Source organism: Dermacentor variabilis, chromosome 4 (assembly GCF_050947875.1).
Source record: "Dermacentor variabilis isolate Ectoservices chromosome 4, ASM5094787v1, whole genome shotgun sequence".
NCBI classification, from domain to species: Eukaryota; Metazoa; Arthropoda; class Arachnida; order Ixodida; family Ixodidae; genus Dermacentor; species Dermacentor variabilis.
The window spans coordinates 75,836,956-75,856,646 of record NC_134571.1 but is presented as its reverse complement, the minus strand read 5'-3'; the positions used below and the strand labels follow the sequence as shown (position 1 = coordinate 75,856,646).

Genomic DNA, 19,691 nt, shown 5'->3' with positions numbered 1-19,691 from the left:
ACACTTCCCCACAGGTTCACGGTCCTCAACCGAGGTCAGACGGTTTTCGCAGAACTCGTGGCTGACGTCAGGAACGGGGCGTGGGAAGGGGCCTCGAACTACGTTCCCTCGGGGACTCCCTTGTCCACAGCAGACCAGGTCGGCGATGGCGGGTTCCGTCACAAAGCCTGGTTCGTCGAACTCATCTCGGCAATCCCGCGACGCAGAGTGGCGGACGTGGCGCATTGTCCAAGAAAAGTTGGCGCCGCTGTCGCAACTGGCTGGCAAAACTTGCACCTTAGCGGGCTATTCTTAACAAGGGTTAACATACCCCCAAAAAAAGGACAGCGAAAAACAACAACAATACAGTCCTCTTTCATAATATGACGGGTCCAAGGAAAGGTCCCCTAGACGCTGGAAAGCACAACGAACAGGCAGAAAAATAATACATTTGACACTAAGCTTGCCTCGTCCATCTCACCAACGCCACACTGCCATGTATCTAGCGAACTGTATGCTACAGAAACGAAAAAGGAGTAATCAGGACAAAACAGTTTCACCACTGTTGCCTGTTTTGGCTAATATTTCGATTTTTTATGCTTTTCGGTACACACCTACTTTTCAAGCATTTTCTTTCGATGTCGCAGGTCTTTTCCTCCTAGTCTTGCTGTGCACGCTAAGACATATGTCCCACTTTTTGACAACTAAATTTGGCAACCATTTATTACCTTACACCTCTTCCAGTTGACCTTTTATCTATAATTACTCTTTTTTTCTATATGTCTCTGGAGATTTGCCTTTGTAGTTGTAATTACTCGACAGGATCACCGTCGGCGGCAATTCTTTGTCGGCGGGACAACTTGCAGCGGTAATGTACCAGACAATCATTGCTTTTACATTGCATCGGCATGGGTTTTTCCTAGTGGGCACTTCATACTCCGCACGTCCTATTATTCTAGAATTCACAATTGTATTCTCACATTCAGTTCTCTTCTTTCTTTCTGTGTATACCCAGCGATAAATTGTAAATCCCATCGGCTGTTTTCAAACAACCCAATTTTCTTCTACGTGAATGCATATGGTGGTATACAGTGCACCGTTATACTCCGGACGCTATACAGGAAAAGAAATTGTATGGAAGGTAATTTCGACAATACCTTCCGTGTTTTATATGTCTAGTTAAATGACAGAAACTCTTCTTCAGTCGTTAAGATCCGGACCCCTGTTCACAGAAAAAAAAAGCTTTCAAGCTATAATTATTCGTAAGAGAATTCTAACCAATCATGATGCCAGACGTACTAATAAACGTGACTGGCCGATATCGAAGACCTGTTAAGAACAAAGAGCTTAATGAATTCTGCCCTGGAAACTCTGAAATGTTGATGTGAGATCAAGGAATAAAAAAAATTCACAGAAGATTACGATACTCCTGAATGTGAAATTTGAGCGCGGCTCTATACATATTTTCATTTCCCGATATAATGGCTGGCATGGACAATCTGTCTCATGCGGCACGTTGCAAACGGAGCGAAGTGTAGCGCGACTGCCTCGCTAATCGGGAGATCGTGAAAGGCAGCACGTGGGTGACGCGTGGACGCGATCTACAGCAGCCACCGCAGACAGACCTCCGCTCATGCAGCACTTTGTTTCCATATATGGTATCGGTGGCGTCATCGGTGAACAGACGACGCGCGCTACTCTGGCCCATCTCGTAGACATCGTCGCCGCAGAGCCCGTCTTCTTCTCACACTTTCGGCATACCCTCCTGCTCCGCTTTCCTCCTCGCACTCTCTTCGCTATTCCATCTTTCATCACCCGCTGCGCTACGCTCTTTCATCCTTCGTTGTGCTCGTCTGCTCGGTTACAAGGGACGCCGATGCTCACCGCAAAAATGGGCGCCTAAGACCTGCACTCTAAAACGAGCGTTAACTGGACGAGTGTACACTGTCTGGTTTAAATTGACCTGCTTATGAACGCACAGGTCAGCCTCTGAATAAGAGGGTAAAATTATCTGTCACTTAACTTTCTGGGCTTCTGTTTATAATTTTGAGAACACAAAAACTGCCATTGCTTTTCTGTGTTGGGCAAGACGCCTAACAAACAATCACTTATTCTCAGGTACAAGGTATAATCGTTTACACATAAACGGTGTTACGCAGCAGTCCAGACGAACAAAGATCAGGAGACAGTCAAGTCTTCCTGAGTTTACTTGCAGAAAAGTCTTACTTCTTTAGCGTTAGCTGCTGAAGTACTGAAACGATATTCTTGTTTCACCCTGCCGTTGTAGGCACGTGGTGAAAAATATAGCTGGTGATTCAATTAAAACTGTACTAAAATCGCTTATTTTTTGCTTAACTGAAACTCTTTGTATATAAAGATCGCTATATTGGCTGCAGGATCAAAATGAACTTTTAGTTTCTGAACACATTGCCAAAAGCTGGTGCTTATTTTACCTAAAGAATGGCTACTACACCTCCCGGAAACACCATACCCGCCTGAGCATACATAGAAAAATAGCACCTGCCATATTTTTCCGAAAGACTTTAATGTGTACGAAAGAATAGTTAATTTTTCGACATAAAGAAAAAAACACTGCAAAATTGATTGCAAAATAATGCTTGAGGAGAGAATGACACACACTGTCATCTCAAAGAAAAATGAAGAACCGTACACGGTCCTTCGTTAGCCACAGCTGCCGCTGGTTGAATGAGTTAGTTACAGCCACAAAGCACGGGGACATTCTTCCCGAGTTCAACTTATGGAATTCTCCAGAGAAGGCGCAGGGATGTGCCTTTTCAGCCAGCGCACTTGTGAGGCCGGTGCGGTCGTTTAATTAATGAGCGTTTGAAACGGGCGCGGCGGCGAATACTTTGAAGAGCTGTTCTGTCGACTCTGCGTGGCAGCCATGAAGAGTCCTTGGCCGAGCGCTTTTGTAGCATCGGCGCCTGTGCCTCGCAGACAATGGCGTTAGCGCGAAGGGGTCGTACTAAGCCCGATAGCTGAATGTTCGCGCAGCACAATGGTGTGCTCTCCAGTGTGCAGCTTTGTACGGGGAAAACACAGCCTGACTCTATTTGGAATGCCGTACATTTGAGGCTCCATACGGAGGGAATGTCGCAACAGTGCTTGCAGGAGAGTGAAATGGTGTTTAGCTCTTCTCTTTTCAGGTTTATTATTTTCAAACCTCGACAGAGCTCCCCTCGAGGTGATGGGTCTTTCTTGCCCGTGCGACTCATCCCATTTTATAGCTCAATGTGAACTTTGTCTCTTGCAGTAGGCATAATGTAAAAAAAAAAGCATACATTCACAGAGAGAGCGAGAGAAAGAGAGCGTTGAGAATTCTTCACGGTACATATGAATAAAATCAGCTAGTAGTTGGCGCCATTCTTGTGAATGTGTGTTTCTTTGTATCTTTTTCCGTGCCACATTACTGACACCAGTTTAAAGCGAACGAAATTCCTCGCCTGCATTATGCATGCGAGCACACAATGTTATTGTCAACAATATCTGAGCTCCTTTTTTTCGACAACGCTCGGCTTCGTTCACCCCAGTTTTGCCTGGTCTTCGCAAAAAAGTTAATGCGCAGACGCCACAGTTTGCCTCGAGCACGAAAACCTGCACAGACTGCTAGATGCAAATTCTGCGCTCTATCTCCCAACCGCAAATTACCGCAGGGGCTTCGATTCCAAGTAGCGCTATATAGCGGGCAGAGTTCTTCCTTCTTCGCCATACGATGATGGCGAAGCTGCGGACTGAGCTGGAAAGGAATTGGCCTGGTGTCGACGGAATGATGGTGACCTTGAGGAATTGATGAATAAAGCAATACTAATTTTTACCGGGTAAGTACTGTCACAGTGATAGGGTAAATGCATCGGTTATCTTGCAATGCCTCATTTTAAGGGTAACACCAAGCTGCAGCCGCTAGGTGAACAAGACGAAAATATTTTTACTACTAAGCCGGAAGCTGGTAAGGGGAGGCTCAAGGACGACTAACGCGTCCTTTTCAAACGTTTCATGACTTTCAAGATTATTTACCGATTGCTTACGACGTTCCAACAACTTACAAATGTAATGTGCCACCCCCATCCCCTATTTTTGTAGACATCATCTTTAGAATTCCTGAGCTTGTCACACCGATCTTTGAACCATTAGTAAGTCTTGCAAAATACTGCGCAATAACAGCGCTTCCAGACAATCCGGGAAACGTTTCGGAAATTGCAAATGGTGGGAATTGAAATCGGTATGGAGACACGTGAGCAAGCTTGCTGTTCATTGCATTAACAGGAAAAGCTCAGTGAATGCGAGAACATTCTGGATCGCTTCCTTGCGTCATTTCCCGGCCAAGTAAAACCAGAAACTCGGCTAACAATTTTTATGATGTTAGAGAAAAGGGTCGTGAAGATCTTTTAAGTGCTGTCCTGTTCAGCACTCTAGTATGCGTACTCAGTAGTAAAAAAAGACCCTTGGTAATACTTGGGGTGATGCTCTTTTCTGCGAATTGAAGGCTTGAAATTATTAATTCGTGTCAGTAATTTTCTACAAAGACACAGTTGAACTTTATTATACAAACGGCTAATTGTCGGAACCCACGTCGCCGGTACATCCTGTGTAACTTTGAGATAAGGGAATATGCTAAACGTGCTGAAGGCGCAGCGCGAGGACTCGCGAGGGAGCTCTTCGGGAAACATTTCTTTTTGAGATTCCCAGGCCTTCTTCCTCTTCATTCGTTATCTGTGTACGCAGAGCCCCACAGTCAGCTTCCTCCACGGATGGCCGAGTACCGCAGCGTGGTTGAAGTGGAACAGGGAGAGCGCGCCGTGCTGCCCTGTTTGGCACAAGGACACCCACCTCCGAGACATCACTGGTTCCGTGTCGTCGGTGGTGTTGTCAGGGAAAGCACAGTGCTACATAGCTCATCTTCGGGCAGCGTTGAAGGCGTCATACCGGTGAAAGTTTCCGACAGGGTCTCCCTGCTGCCGGGTGGCACGCTTTTCCTGCACGGCACCCGCATCCTCGACAGCGGGAAGTACCTGTGCGTGGCGAACAACTCGGCTGGCGAGGACAGGGCTTACACGGAACTGCTGGTCACGGGTAAGCACTTGCTTCTACCCAGTTTTGTCTTCTTGATGGCTGGGCCTCGCAGAGGGTTTGAGTGTTTCTCAATGGTCAGGGTGTTGTTGCGTTAGTACAGTGGTGTTGCAGGTGGGAATATCCATCCAGTGATGGCGGAAAAATGTTGCCACTTCTTTTTTTCTCTTCTGGTACGTCACCATAGGCCAAACAAACCACTCGCCTTTAGGAATGGTAGAAAGGGAGGGACACGTCGATGCGTATTATCAACAGTCCTTCTCTGAGAACAAAATGTTCTGCTCACGGTTTGGATCCGAACTAGTAGGAAACATACAAACAGGGCAACTATCTGCGCGTGTCTTTTGCGATGTTCCCTTCAAATTCTGCAAACGATATAAGAGCCCCCTCTCACTATAAGAGGTGTCTTCCTTTCAAAATAACAGCGCTGCCAAGACCAGATTATTCACTCCCGATAGCCCGTCTTGTTACCTCATTACACACAGTAGCCGCTTATTTTAGCAGGGAAGAAGGTTGGGCGTGTTGGTGGGATACATACAAACTGGGATACATAGCGCAATAATGACACAGGGACAAGCAGGAAAACAGGACGAGCGCTCGTCCTGTGTACCTGTTTGTCCCTGTGTCATTCTTGTGCTATGCATCGAAGTTCGCATATTTTAGCAATCAACACTAGATTACCGGGCATGCAACTCGGCAGATACTTAGGCTTTTTATGGTATGGCATAATCCACTGTGCAGCGTGGAAATGAGTGGGCGAAGGCGGAGGCGATGATATGGGCATGTGTCGTCCCCCCCCCTTCCCTCACTGTCACCATGTCGTCCTTCCGCGCTGAAAACTAAACTTATACTGCTGCGTCAAAACAATTTTGGAATGTTTAATAAAAAGGTGGCAATTAGAAAAGGTGCACCGTTCGCTAAAAGCGAGAATTATGCAGAAATGCAGTAATATATTTCCTTGGCCTTCCTTTCAGTTCTTGTCACGGCACTTTCGCGATGCGTGTCTCTGCCGTGTTCCAGAAAGAAACGCCGAATTCATTGCGCAGCATTTTCAAATCACTAAAGTTAATGTGAGTGCAACTAATGTCGAAGGAGCTCTATAACTAAAGCAAATGCGAATCAAACGTAAGATAACAGAATTCGCACGAAAGTACCCTCTTTGGTTTCTGCTCAAATGCAGTGCCCCTGTCCGCGCACATCGACCCGCCTGTGCAAGTAGTCGACGTGGGAAAGAGCGCGAACATGAGTTGCCGCGTGGTTGGACACCCCGTGCACGGCGTTCTGTGGACGCACAACGGCCGCTCAATCTCAGCCTCTTCCACGTCCTACGGCGGCGGAGGACCAAGCGGCAAGTTGGCTTCCGATGGCCCATCGTCGAGGATCACCATCCTGTCGCGTGACCTGATCCACGTCTCGGTCGTTGAGCGTCAGGACCACGGCATGTACCAGTGCCTAGTCCACAACGACAGGGACTCGGCGCAAGGATCGGCGCAGCTCGTCATCGGAGGTAAACTTTAGCTTATTCCGGAATCCCTTAAATGCTGGTTCACAGAGACAAATTTTATTTATTAAGCGCCACTGATGGAAAAGGATCCCCGCTTCAGATTTTTAGAACTTTTGAACACTAGCCTGGTACGTGACAGGTGCCGCAGCAGTAGGATGCCTGGATTATTTATCATACTTTGCACTCTATAATATGAATCATGGCCGGTGTATTTTAATGTCATAAACTTTCGAAGAGGATTCTAGTATGAAGCAGGTACCTCAGCAAGGAATATTACTGAACTTATACTGCAAGGGACATTATTCAGCTTAAAATTATCCAACAAAACATGGCCAGGTTTATTTTGACCAAGTACAGAAGAACAGTTTCGCGGAAATTCAGCTATGAGTAATAACAGCACCTTTTTTTTTCATTAGAATAACGTGGGAAACTAAGCTGCTTACTGCTTCGTAATAACATTTTGAGTGGTAATGCGAGGACTGTTAGACCAAGCTACATTCGTTTCTTAAACACGATGCACACAAGGCGCACAGGCATTCATTCCTTGCAGACAATTTCTGCTAGAACAAAAATATTTCAAAACAGTTTTATTTTCTACTCATAATAGAGGATTCAAATCAACTTTCAGAAGCGACCTGGGAATCCGCTAATTTTGTTCAGTATCACGAAAAACACGTGCTTTGTTAAAAGATTCATTGTAACAACCTACTGATTCTTCCGAGTCTATCTTTCTTTCTTTTCTTTTTTTGCAAATGCCTGTTTCTGCTATAATCGTTAAGCTCTTTGTCACTCTGTTGATAACTTTGTCCTTTTCCCACTTTTTTATCATCATCAAAGGTAACAATATTGTATACAAAGCACCTCCTGCACAGGCTGAATAGGCCTGCAGTATTTTCAAATATTGAAATAAAGAATTTTGCTTTCACTCGTTTCTATTGTAAAATTTAAAAAACATCGCTGGCTACTGAGCCCCACGAGAAAATAACGCAAGCTTTTTCCTGTCCAAATTGAACTGCATTGCTAACGCTGTTCTTTCTTCCCTTTTCTTTAAATTTTGCTCAATCAACTGGATGAAGTTCCCTGTCATTTATTCCTTTCCTATCATCCCCACTCATGACCAGGCAATCCTGTTAATAACAGGCGTACCACCGCTCGAACCACGGACGAAGCGCGAAAAGTAATGGTTACATTATCACGGACCATAACACCGCCTGACGATGCACTCAGGCAGCTGTTTTGTCTACGCATATTCTCAGCGCCGCAAACAAAGCGAACAATTTCTGAATTCTCGAAGAGCCGGTGTTGCTTTAGAAGCTCGCGCCACATGTCCAAAACTGAGACTGAGGCTAGGAAGGCACAGAAACGTGTGGAAATAAAAGGAAAACGCCGGCTTCGTTCCTTCGGGATTGAGGTTAAAGAGAAAATCGGTACTCGTCTTGGGTCGCTGCAATGCACATGTAGAATCAACTTGCGGTCTATAGATTGAATTGGTGGGTTTCGCGGGTCATGAGCGAAAATTTTATATAGCGACGACGGGTGCGAGCTCGCAGATCGGTTGTCGCTTTGCACTGCGCGCTGCAAACGTGTAATCAGCCGTGCCGGCCCCCGAGGGCTCGTTACGGTAAAAGCACGTCATCTCAACATTTCGCCTGTCGAAAATTCAAACGCTGGTCAAAAAGAATCAGCAGCGTGTTCATAATTTACAGGAAGTTCCTAATGAAGAGGTCGCACATATATGTAAACATTTGGATCACGCCATCCAGCGCAACAGCGTTGCTGTGTCATGCAATATTTATTACTTTTATGCAATGCTAAGGAGGCGCCAAACAGCAATGGCCACACGGTGTAAAAGTTTAGAGAGAACGCCGCCCGCTTGACGGGAGGGCACCTAGCTGTGTTGTTATAGCGCGCTGACACAAAATTCTTGTGATAAAGTATTCCTTTAAAGATAACCTCTGTGTCTAGGCGTAGGAAAGAAATCATTTTAGGAACATTTAAGGGAATATCTCTCTTTGCTCCCTCTTCCTTTACTACCACGTTATTGGCGGTCGTCATGGTGATATAAACGGGTAAAGTAAACACGCCGGTTTCTTTTACTCTTTTTTACACAGTCTCTTTTATAGCATTTACTTCCAAGCTTTGTTACTCATATTTTATGATTCCTCCACGTGCCAATATTTTTTTTTCTTCTTTCAACTTCGGTCATTACATGAAGCTGCAACGCAGTGGAGCTCGCTTGTTGACTTCCACGAACTCTGTGTCTCCGGTAACCTTGTTATGTTTTTGTTGTACGCTGCATTAAAGAAGGTTCCTTCGCTTTTCACATTACCAAAGCACTTCGAAGAAAACGACAGCCTCTAAGAAATGTATCCTTCTCTGACTAATTACTCGCTAGTTTTTCGCTGGAAAGCCTTCGGTACTTGTAAGTTCCCTCTCAAGCATGCAGTTGCGTACAGCACACTTCGCATCACGCTTGCGCCTAGAGCGTGGGAGTGGTGTGCCCTCGGCGTACATCAGCGTCTGCTAACGTAGGCGCATCCTCCGGAGCGAGAAAATGAGCATGTCGCGAGTGCGGACGACGACGTCTTGAACTAGCAGACTGTGTTGTATAATGCGCTATCGATCAAGGAAAAACACAATTTCCGCGCTCCAGTCAAGACTGCTAGAAGTTGTACCCTGGTTCTCTTTGTTCCAGCCACAACCTAATGGATAACGATTCCAATTCAGTCCTGGGCACCTTGACGTCAAATTCACCGTTAAGAAAAGTTCGGCCTTGCATGATACTCTCCGTGGGAAGATTCATTATGCATGTGTGTTCATGCAGAAATCATGTTCATTCTCTGCGTCCATTATTAGCACCGAGCGATTGCTCTGCGCCTTCTCCACTCCCCAGCACACGATTCTGTACGCTATGATTCCCACTGTGCAATAGGGCGTAGGGACGTAATGCTTTAACTGATTGCAACGCGCTGTAACGCAGGTTAGAAAATAGTCATTATAGCAGATGAGAGACGACGTCGAGCTATAATTGACGTGCCAACGCGTCATCAAGCGCCAGAATCCGGGCTATTACAGCAGTGCGGGAACGCTTCGTACGTAAATCTATGGTCGGAAAATAACTTGCATAATAACAGTGGCTATAGATTATTATTGTTGTTGTTATGATTATTAGTTTCTGTTGGCATTACCACCATCAGTGCAGTTCTGGTGCATTGTAAGTCTGTTCCTTTCCCCCTTCTCTCCCCTTACCTTCACGCCCACACGCACATCAACGGACCAGCAAGGCACTAGTTACCTCGGTTATTTTTATGCACCATTTCTCGTAAATGCACGTCATTTTATTTTTTCCCCGAATTTTCTTTTACCAAATTCGCTCTCTACGCCCACTCCGACTGCCCAAGGGGGAGTTGCTACACAGAATACCGGCTTTAAGCATCACGAATCTCCGGCTTCACAGAGACGTCCCTGACACCGGAAAGCTTATGCGCTTGATTTCAGAGCTATAGGTGGGCCATTTTATGAGCGGCAGATGGTTTTATTTAGAAAGGTGGCTTTTGGTTCCGGCATTGACAATCAGTACTTCTTGCGCTGGTGTTTTAAGCTGAAGGGGTGTGCTATATTAGGACTTTTATTTTTATCTTATCTTTTTTACTCTGGGACATTGGCTGTTTTGTTATGGTAATCGAGCTAAAGCATTTACTGGAAGGAAAAGCAGTATCAATGGCGCTTCTCTGGCTTGTATAGGACGCATCTTTCCAAAGCTCTTCCTCGGCCTTGTACGTAATTACGGTGAAGCAAGAAGGAGGCCGTAAAAGGACGCGTGGTGGATGTTGCTCCGAGACTAAGTATACCGGGTTGTGTACGTTGGCATGTATAAGGCCATGACGCTGAGGTCCTGGCCACGCTTAATTAATTTAAGAGCAGCTAGTATACGAGCTTGTCCGCGCGCTCTTGTTACTCGACGTGATTCTCTCACTCTCTATCTCTCTCTCGCTCTCAGCGTTTTGAGGCTTTCCCTGTGATACCACATGGAAAGCCTCAAAAAGCCATGGAAAGCCATGGACAGCCATGGTGCTTCTAGCAGGGTTAGAGACTACTACTGGGCTTTATAAGAGGTGCGTCATTGCTTCTGGGATAACGACTTCTATGTTCTTTTCGGAAAGCTCTGTGCAGCTAAAGAAAAAGATTTCCTTGGTCAAAAAGGTTGCGACCATCAACACAGAGGACAGGTTGTAAACAGAGTGAATTAACGTTTACTGAGTTGTACGGCTGGCTTAGCGTCGATGTCGTAAAGGAAAGAGGACGCAATTAGGCTCCGAAACAATGAAAGTTAAAAAACAAATTATAAAGGGAACTCGAGAGCTTGCTTATGATCAAGTGTGGCAAGAAAAAACTTGCCGCAAGTTAAGATTACAAGTAAATGTCGGACTAATATTAATAGAAAATACTAAAAGTAATGCGAGCGACCGGTTCAAACACCAGTAACGAGACCTATCGTTTTTGTTCAGGCTAGTTTAGGTAGCGTACTTAGTAGCCCTCACCTACTGCTGACCTGCTATGGGCCGCCAAGCTGCAACCGTCGAAAGGTAATTGAAAGGATCAGTAAATACGTTCATGCAATAAACCATTCTCGATAAACAGTTGTTGTCAGGGGTTTACTCTTTCGCTCATCATTTAATTACTACGTTCGTCTATGCAATTCTCAAAGCATGCCTTCCCACCATTCGCCCTCCCCCATAATGTAACGAGATAAACAACTTTAAAAATAAAAGGCCAATAAGTTGCCTTCTACGTAGAAATAGTGGAGTAAGGTTTTCCCATTCGGCCGTCACAGAGGTCAGGAGACGACCCGCGCATTTATACCGTCTCATTATGTTCAAACGGAGCACATAACATTTTTCAAAGAGAGCAAACGAGAAGGAGCGCTGCGGCCGGCATTCGTTGAATGCTTCTTCTCATTGCATCTATGGTCGTCGTATTCGCAAGCTTCTTTTGTACGAACTGCGAAAGCTGAAATGCGAATCAAGGCTCTCGCACCATGATTGCAATCTTTTCTTCTCTTCCATTCTGAATGAGTCCCCTCGTTTTCAGTTCTGTCCACATCACCAAGAGCTTTTTTGTCACGTCCTGCACTTTACATAGATCGCTATTTCAGTGAGGCCACAAATATACGTCATACGCTACTTTATCTAAGCAAAAGCAAACGACAGTCTCACTCCCGCCCATTGCTTTCCATCGTGGTAATTACCGACCTGATTTGCTTGCACTCGTTCTGTGACTTCGCCCCGTAACCGTATTCACAGATTTTGCTTTAAATTTGTTATACTATGTTTCACTTTTCCTGCTATATCCTGACACTAAATTCGACGGTCTCGTAGATAAAGGGCCACCCACGCGTTTCTGTTGCCGCAACCTCCACTTAAATAAATTGCCATCGTTTACTTGTCTAAATGAAGCAATCACCTAATCAAAGGATGGTTACCAGTAGAGTGCAGCATGCTTTCAAGTTTAACAATGGGCTTCAAATGTCCTCGCCTTATCTCGGAAGCTATCTGCGATTCCTAATTTGGTTTACACTCCGAATGAAGGCTTTTTCTCTCCCCAGTAATTTTTTTTCCACAACGCAGCAATAAAGAGCGTGGCAGATAAGAGGCTTAATGAGACCTGCGTCGCGCACTCTTTCTTAGATTACGTTATTCAGGGCACTTGCACATTTCCCAGCGCATTGTGTTTGCCTCTAGAATAGTAACCGGCTGGCCATCTCAATGGGCGCATTGTCTGGAGCGTTTGCTACATTTTGTAAGCTCTGGCCGTGCAAAAAAAGGCGTTCTATTGCGAACAGTGGATTAAATTCATGGCGTTGGCCACGTAAATGCCGAACAAAAGCCTTCAAACGAGGTCGAAGGCTGGGTAAGTTGTCAAAAGACTGAAGATGAGAAACTAGCTAAAAACACAACGTACTTAAGCATGAATACGACGGGCCGAGGCCGGAACTAGCAATAAAATTTTTTATATGAGAAATTGCAAATATCTATACTCTCCGGCAGTCCTTCTGCGCGTATGCGAACCCGATCACAAAACCAGCGCAGAAAACCTCGCCTAGAAGCAAATCACCCCATATGCTACCACTCAAGAAACGTAATTCCTTCACACTGAGCCTTAAACGTCGCGCTCACACACGTTTCTCCTGCCTAATTCAATTGAATTCAAATTTATTTACCTGACAATACACTGGAAGGTACACTCTGATAAAGCCGTGAAAACGTCATGAGAGGGCGCAGATGACAAAGTCTATCAGTTGAGGTTATATATAGCCGTGACAAAGGTAGAGTTAAAGCAAGCATATTACAATACATAATACAATATATTCATAAATCATGGAATTACACTTAAAGTTACACTGCATAAGGAAATGCATATGCAAATTGCGTTACATATTACAACATATTTGTTTTATTATCATATAAGTCGCAGAATTACACCGAAAATACTGCGAAAAATTACTAATGAATGATTTACCAACAGTATAATCGATATAATTTACACACAGTTAACCCTTTTCTAGCACACAATGGAACGAAAGCATGAACGTAACTGTTCTTTTTAACTAATGATATAAAAAGCCTACAAAGCTTTCCTCCCTCACCATCGCTTATGTGTGACCAGTATTTAAATGCTGTCAAATAACATGCGTACAACCATCGTGAGATATCGCACGTGTCGGTCTGCCTGATACGATTGTCACACCTAAACTACAAAGCTGGTATCGCGGTAGGTCCGTACGAGTGCTTACACGCGATAACACTCGACACTTAAACATCACAATTGTGAAGCATAAAGGTACGTGGCAATATAAAAAAACTTCTAAAATTTCCCTCTCTGCAGTTGTCTTTCCACGAACCGAAACCAGTAATTTTCAAACATCTGATCAGCACGCACGCACTACCTGACATGCCTCGGCAAGTGAGCACTGTAGGTTGTCGAACGCAAGGCTTTATTTTCTCGCAGGCAGTAAATGACACGTCGGCCATCTTGGCTGATGTACCTTCCCGCATGTCAACTAGATACAGTAGGTTGCCTGTATCAAACAAGAAACGTATTTACCGGTGTGTTGGATGGGGCATGTGCTTTTACGATTATTCTGGCCGATGCGTTTGTACAACTTGTGGGATTCTCACCCCTGCTCTTGAGACAAAGGAACGACAACACAAGGGCATTTATTCCACCTTTCCTAGACTAATGCCTGCTAGTCGAGTTGCTATCCACAAAACATGCCGATGGGCGCGCGACAAATCGAGGAAATCCGACTCACCGCGACTGGATAGCGAGCCATGCTGGACACTAACGCGCTAACGACGCTGGTCGTTCGCGCGTACAGTCACGTGAACAGTGGCGCGTTCGAACGATCGTATTCGTCCATTTCGGTATAGGCCTCGCGACACGGTCACGCAGAAGCATGGATTGGTCCACGCCGCTTGCCTATCCGGAGCCAAACAGGAAGAGCATTCTCCTTTTCGCGTCGAAGTAATCCCACCGTTAGGTGGCGTTAGCAGAGCAACACTCGCACCATCGCTCGCATATCGACCGCCGCCGTAAAGCTATGCAGCGAAGCCGGATTACAAGAGACGGGAGCTATGCGGGAAAACAACATATCAGGAGACGCGTGAGAGTCGCGCATCCCCACAAACTTAGCTGGCTTCCAGACACATCAGCCAGCAAAGTCAAAGGAGGTTCACGCGAGGTGTAATCCGGACTGTTAAACCAGACTCTTAAACTAGGATGCAACCCTTTGTCATGCAGGAAGGTACATCGGCTGAAATGACCGATATATCAATGATCGCATGAGAGAATATCAAACGTCCCTTTCGACAACCGACAGGGTGCACTTTCCAAAGCACTCAGGCTGTGCGGATGAACTTTGATGTTTAAAATTCTCAGAATTTCGGGTCGAGCAAGGATAAATACAGGGAGGAAAATTCTTGAGGCGTTTTATATTTCGACGGGCCTTCTGAGCTTTCCAGCTGTGACTTCAGAGTGATGATTGTTACAGCGAGTAAGCACTCATACAAACCTACCGCTACACCAGCTTTGTAGTTTCGATGTGGCCATCGTATCAGGCAGAGCAACTGGCGCAATATCTGACGACAGTTCTGCGCCTGTTCCTTGACAGCGTTTGAATACTGGCTACACACTAAATCATGGTTGTTCTTTCGTCGACTGCCAGCCTTGCTTGCGCGTGTTGCTGTTATTGGGCTAGTCGCTTTTGATTATGCAGGGCACGAATTTTCCGAAAAGATTGTTTGTGGGGCCATCTGCTCGTCTTATGCAGTTAACAGGGTCGATCGAGCACGTCCTGTGACAATATCGTTCAGCAGAGAAAGGCGTATGCGAGCTGGATGTCATTAACAATCAGTGACGAGGAAGTGCGTTCCTTGAGTTATTGCGTATCAAGTGATTTTTTTCTATATTAGGTTTCTTGCGCTGCCATTGTGATGGTTCTCGCACATGCGCCGGTTGGCTTCCGGAGGCTATACTTCGTTGTTTCTCATAATAAAGATTCACTTCTTAGTTCCAGCCTCGTCCCTTTGTCTTCTTACCTGTGTACGTTCTATATTTTGACTGGTTTTTCACCTTCAAAAGACTTTCGCTCTTTTATAAAGACATGACGCCTTAGATGGATTGCTTATGGCAGGTATATAACACAGTCCACACTTATGTCCGCATCTGCTTAGGAAAGTAGTGAACATCTGCAATCGATAAATTTAGCTAGGATTATATGTCATGTCGAAAACGGAGCTCTCTGGGGCCACTAAACTTCTCGACCTACCTGGCTGCTTGATTGTTCCCCAAGTATACCTTTGGCACTTTTCTCAGTCTTCGATGTATGCTGTTCAATAAAACTGATCTTAGGGCACTTATGCACTCGCAAAATATGAGTAGCTGTCCTTTTCGACACTTACCCGGTGCACTCATATTTTACTCGTGCACATACGAAATAAAATTTCTAAAATTTCCCTCTCTGCAGTTGTCTTTCCACGACCCGAAACCCTGTAACTTTCAAACATCTGATCAGCACAAACGCACTACCTGACATGCCTCGGCAAGTAAGCACTGTAGGTTTTCGAACGCAAGGCTTTATTTTCTCCGACATACTTTCATGTTCTCCTACGCACGGCTTGTCTTCCAGTTGTCAATAATTGGACAAGTGTCAGGCTGTCAGTGGCGGGAAAACGCAACAATATGGCAAGCTGTGTGCCCCTTCTTTTCCTCCCTTATTACGATTTCAGAGGACGCCCCCGTGCTTGAGCACACGTTTACCGAGCGTCAGGTGCGACCGGGCAGCAGCGTGTCGCTTAGGTGCTCGGCATCGGGAACTCCACTGCCCCAAATCACGTGGTCACTGGATGGAATACCCGTGCCAGAACACTACCATGTCCGAATAGGAGACTACGTCAGCGGCGAGCGGTGAGTTGAACCACCTAGAGTGGGCGCCCATACTTTGCAGACAGTTATCCTTCGTTCTCATGTTTGTTTACCATCAACAGACGGCTCTTGAAGCAACCTTTAATCTCGCACAAGACGCTGCTCGCTTTTCAACCGCGACAGCTTTAAAAATGTAGCGCTGATTAGAATCAAGGGGCCAATAGGGCTTGAATCTAATGGTTTCTTGAAAGACGCGTGAGGATCTCTTGGGGCGCTTGTGGGAAGAGCGTAAATTTTATGACCGAGCTACGGCTGCGCTTAAGAAGATGCTTGTTTGAAATGTTTTTGCCAAAGGTATGCTACAGCTCATTAAAATGCGTTGGCTGTTAATTCCATTAACTGTGAAAAGCACGCGGTTCAATACAAATTGTTGGAGGAGCTCGACAATGAAAGCGCTATAACGCGTAAAGAACATTACCTGTATGGCTGTGAACATTGTCTTTGGGCCACCATGGAGAAGTGACGCCTGAAGGCTCTTTGTCGCTCTTCTATGTTCTCTGTATTTACAGGCTGGTGCACAGCTACGTAAACCTTACCGGCGTCCGAGTGGAGGATGGTGGTCTGTACAGTTGTGCGGCCCGCAACGGCGTTGGCCGCGTCTCTCACTCAGCCAGACTGAACGTGCTCGGAAGACCCCTGGTGCGGCCGATGGCTAACGTCACGGCTCTAGCAGGACGCACCATGCGGCTGCACTGCGCAGTGGCTGGACATCCAATACAGAGCATTGTCTGGCAGAAAGGCAAGCGTTCGCCCCAGTGTAGCAACCACATATGGTGCATTAGATCATGTCAAGAGTCGGCTGATAATACTGACATTGCGCGCATGCATCGCATGGAGAGCATTTGCATGTCGACTGTCGCGATAGCGGCCTACAGTGCCGCACTTTCTCAGCTTTGTTGATTAGGGACGGTGCGGACAGCAGGCGTTCGAACTGAGAATAAAGTTGTCCCGTAGCTGTGAAGATCCGTAGAAAACGAACACATAGTCCAGAAATTCTTGATCATAAACGAGTTTGGCCAAGCCATTGCTGTTTAACACTTGGTCTATATTCTCTGTGTCTTTGTCGTAAATTTGCGATAGCATGCGTCAGTTGGCCCTCTTGCTTCGAGTCCCCGGTTTTCCATGTCACGTAGGGCACTTGAGAGACAGTTAAATCGCAAGCGTCATCATTCAGAACATTTGTCGTATCTGTTGTCGGCACGTGGTGACGTGTGTGTGCGGCATAGTTCTCATTGCTCTAAAAATAATATTTGCTACGGGACTTTTTATTCGCATTGTCCTCATGTACTGAGAGTAGCTTCAAAAGCTCATAGCATTATTCCACGAAATTCTGTCATATATCTGCGCGAATGAGGCGGCCCCCTGCGGACAGTTCATGTGCCCATGAATGCTGCATCGACCGTGTTTTTAGCTGGTTCGTTGTTCCTACTATTCAACTGTCCTTGCGCTTTCCTCTCTACTTCAGGCATTACTAAATGGCACGTGGTGCTATGGTAGTTACAGCACAGTGACTGGCCTTCTTCCACTTGATCGGTTCATCTACCAGCAACCGTGTCGATAAAGATATAGCGAAGAACTCTTTCAGGAATGCATTCGAAAGCTAATAAATCCTATAATATCTGTTCTGCTATCACAGCGTACGTGTTCTTTGTTTAGATTTTCAAGCATTTCTGCAAGCAAGGTAAGGTTACCGAGGCAGTGATAACAAAGATGCACACAGCGTGCTGACTAGCGGGCTTATGATAAGTGAGAGCATTCGTTACCGAAGGAGATCGCGTGATCGTAGATTAAGATATTGACTTTGCTTCATTTCTTTCGTGCAAGCGCTTTATCTGTCACCTCTTTTTCTCCTAACTTCGTTCGGAAGTCTCAAAGTGGCGATTTCAAAAATTAAAGGTTATAGAGGTGGTGAAGGTCACCGATGGTGCGTTGGTAGCATTTGGCTATTTGCACGGGCATATTTCTCATAAGTTATGCTCCAGAATGACGTGGCGCAAATCCCCCTTTCCAGATTGATGCAACAGTTACAATCACTGCCGCGTTCATTAGTCATTTACAAAGATAAAAGGTAGCAGCCGTACATTTCTCGTGGTTTGCCCTTAAGTATGTATAAGAAAGCAGAGACAGCAGAGCAACAAAAATAACAAGTAGAAGACCCAAGATTTGCGAGTTCTGTTCACGTTCATTGCACAACAACGTCGAACCTTATCGTTAGCTACATATACGGCACACGAACTGATGTAGCCTTAGAGCTACAGTGTAATTGTTGCGAAGCAACGAAGAAATCAATTTGAATATCCCACTATCGTTATTTGGTTAGTTGTTCCGGCTACAACTTAAACTGCAGCATTGAGTAACCCCAGCCAATACCAGGTACATTATGTGTCTGTTCAAACACGTTCATTTAATGCCAGACGCATTAAGCAATTCATTAATGTTTGCATAAAATACAAATATTTCTTTCGAGTGCCGCTGGGTATAGAAACAGCCAACTTTTGTTTATTTAATGTAGCTTCAAGCTTCTCGCAATCAGCCATCCATGGTATTGCCTCGACTTTATATGTCGGGACTAGAGCTCCATTCCAGTGCTGACACTAATAGAAAACTGGAGATTTGAATTGCGTCATGACCATTTCGTCAACGTCAACTCCATTTCGCTCCACTGCTCGGCACGTCAGGGAGAAAGTGAGATAAGCCTTCTTTAAGTTTCATTGCAATAGATTTAAGCACTTTCGCTTTTCTTTCGTTTCACGACAAGACGTAGCTCCTATTTCTTGAACGGTCGTTCTATGTCGTTCCACAAACAAAAAGCTTCTTACGCTCTTTCTTTTCGTCGATCTCGGACGAGCGTGGTATAATCTCCTGATCGTGCCAATCTAACTTCTTCAGAAGGGCATTCGCGCAAGGGAAGCTAGAAGGGGGCAGGGGCAACGTGATTGAAGGCCCTTTTTCCCCCCGAACGACTCCTTTCTAACGAGCTAATCGTTTTCCTTCCAAAATAGCTTCAAAAGCCCAGTCTCGCTTTTTCAATCGCAAGCTGCTGCTGCTGCCCGAGCGTGTCAGGCACACGGCTTGACCGATGTTCGGCCTGTTTCTGCTTGACCTTATACTTTTTATATTAGTTCTCTTTACGACCAACTTCTTATTTACGTCTAATGAGGCGAGGAGAGCCCGCTATCTTCTTTAGTTTCTGGCAGTAAGTCCTCGCCATCGATGCCAGCAATCTTCTGAACGTGCACGACAAGCGGGAATTATTTCGAAAAGAAAGCAGAGAAATATGTAGCACGAAGTGTGCAACGTTTCTCACATCAAAGCCAAGTTTCATGATTCCAATAATTAGTCAAGCGAAAGAAGAAGCTTTGACGGCCTTGTCATTAGGGCTATTGACCAGCTGAAACAAAAGAAAACTGTGAAAACAAGATGAAGCTTACGCTATAGTTCAATGTGTTTTCGGCATTTTTCGCTTGTTGAGTGGAACGCAGAAAACAGGGTGGCCCTTCAATGCGCGTGGAAAAAGAGCGTGCCGCAGTACATTTTGAGGCACTTGAAAGGAGAGCGCACGTTACCTGTGTCTAAAGACGTTTAGTCCTGCATGCAAGGGTACCATGTTACGATGAAAATAAATTGGTTTCACTAA

At 45.5% G+C, this 19,691-nt stretch overlaps 1 protein-coding gene across 1 annotated transcript in view; it reads left to right on the top strand.

Annotated features, from left to right (window-relative positions):
- LOC142578245 (cell adhesion molecule Dscam1-like) overlaps nucleotides 1-19,691 on the top strand; it is a 170,588-nt gene that overhangs the window by 109,039 nt on the left and 41,858 nt on the right. The window contains exons 6-9 of the mRNA XM_075687645.1: nucleotides 4,723-5,070; nucleotides 6,248-6,574; nucleotides 15,859-16,036; nucleotides 16,564-16,793. Coding sequence (XP_075543760.1) covers nucleotides 4,723-5,070; nucleotides 6,248-6,574; nucleotides 15,859-16,036; nucleotides 16,564-16,793 — 1,083 coding nt within the window. The remainder of the gene's footprint in view (nucleotides 1-4,722; nucleotides 5,071-6,247; nucleotides 6,575-15,858; nucleotides 16,037-16,563; nucleotides 16,794-19,691) is intronic.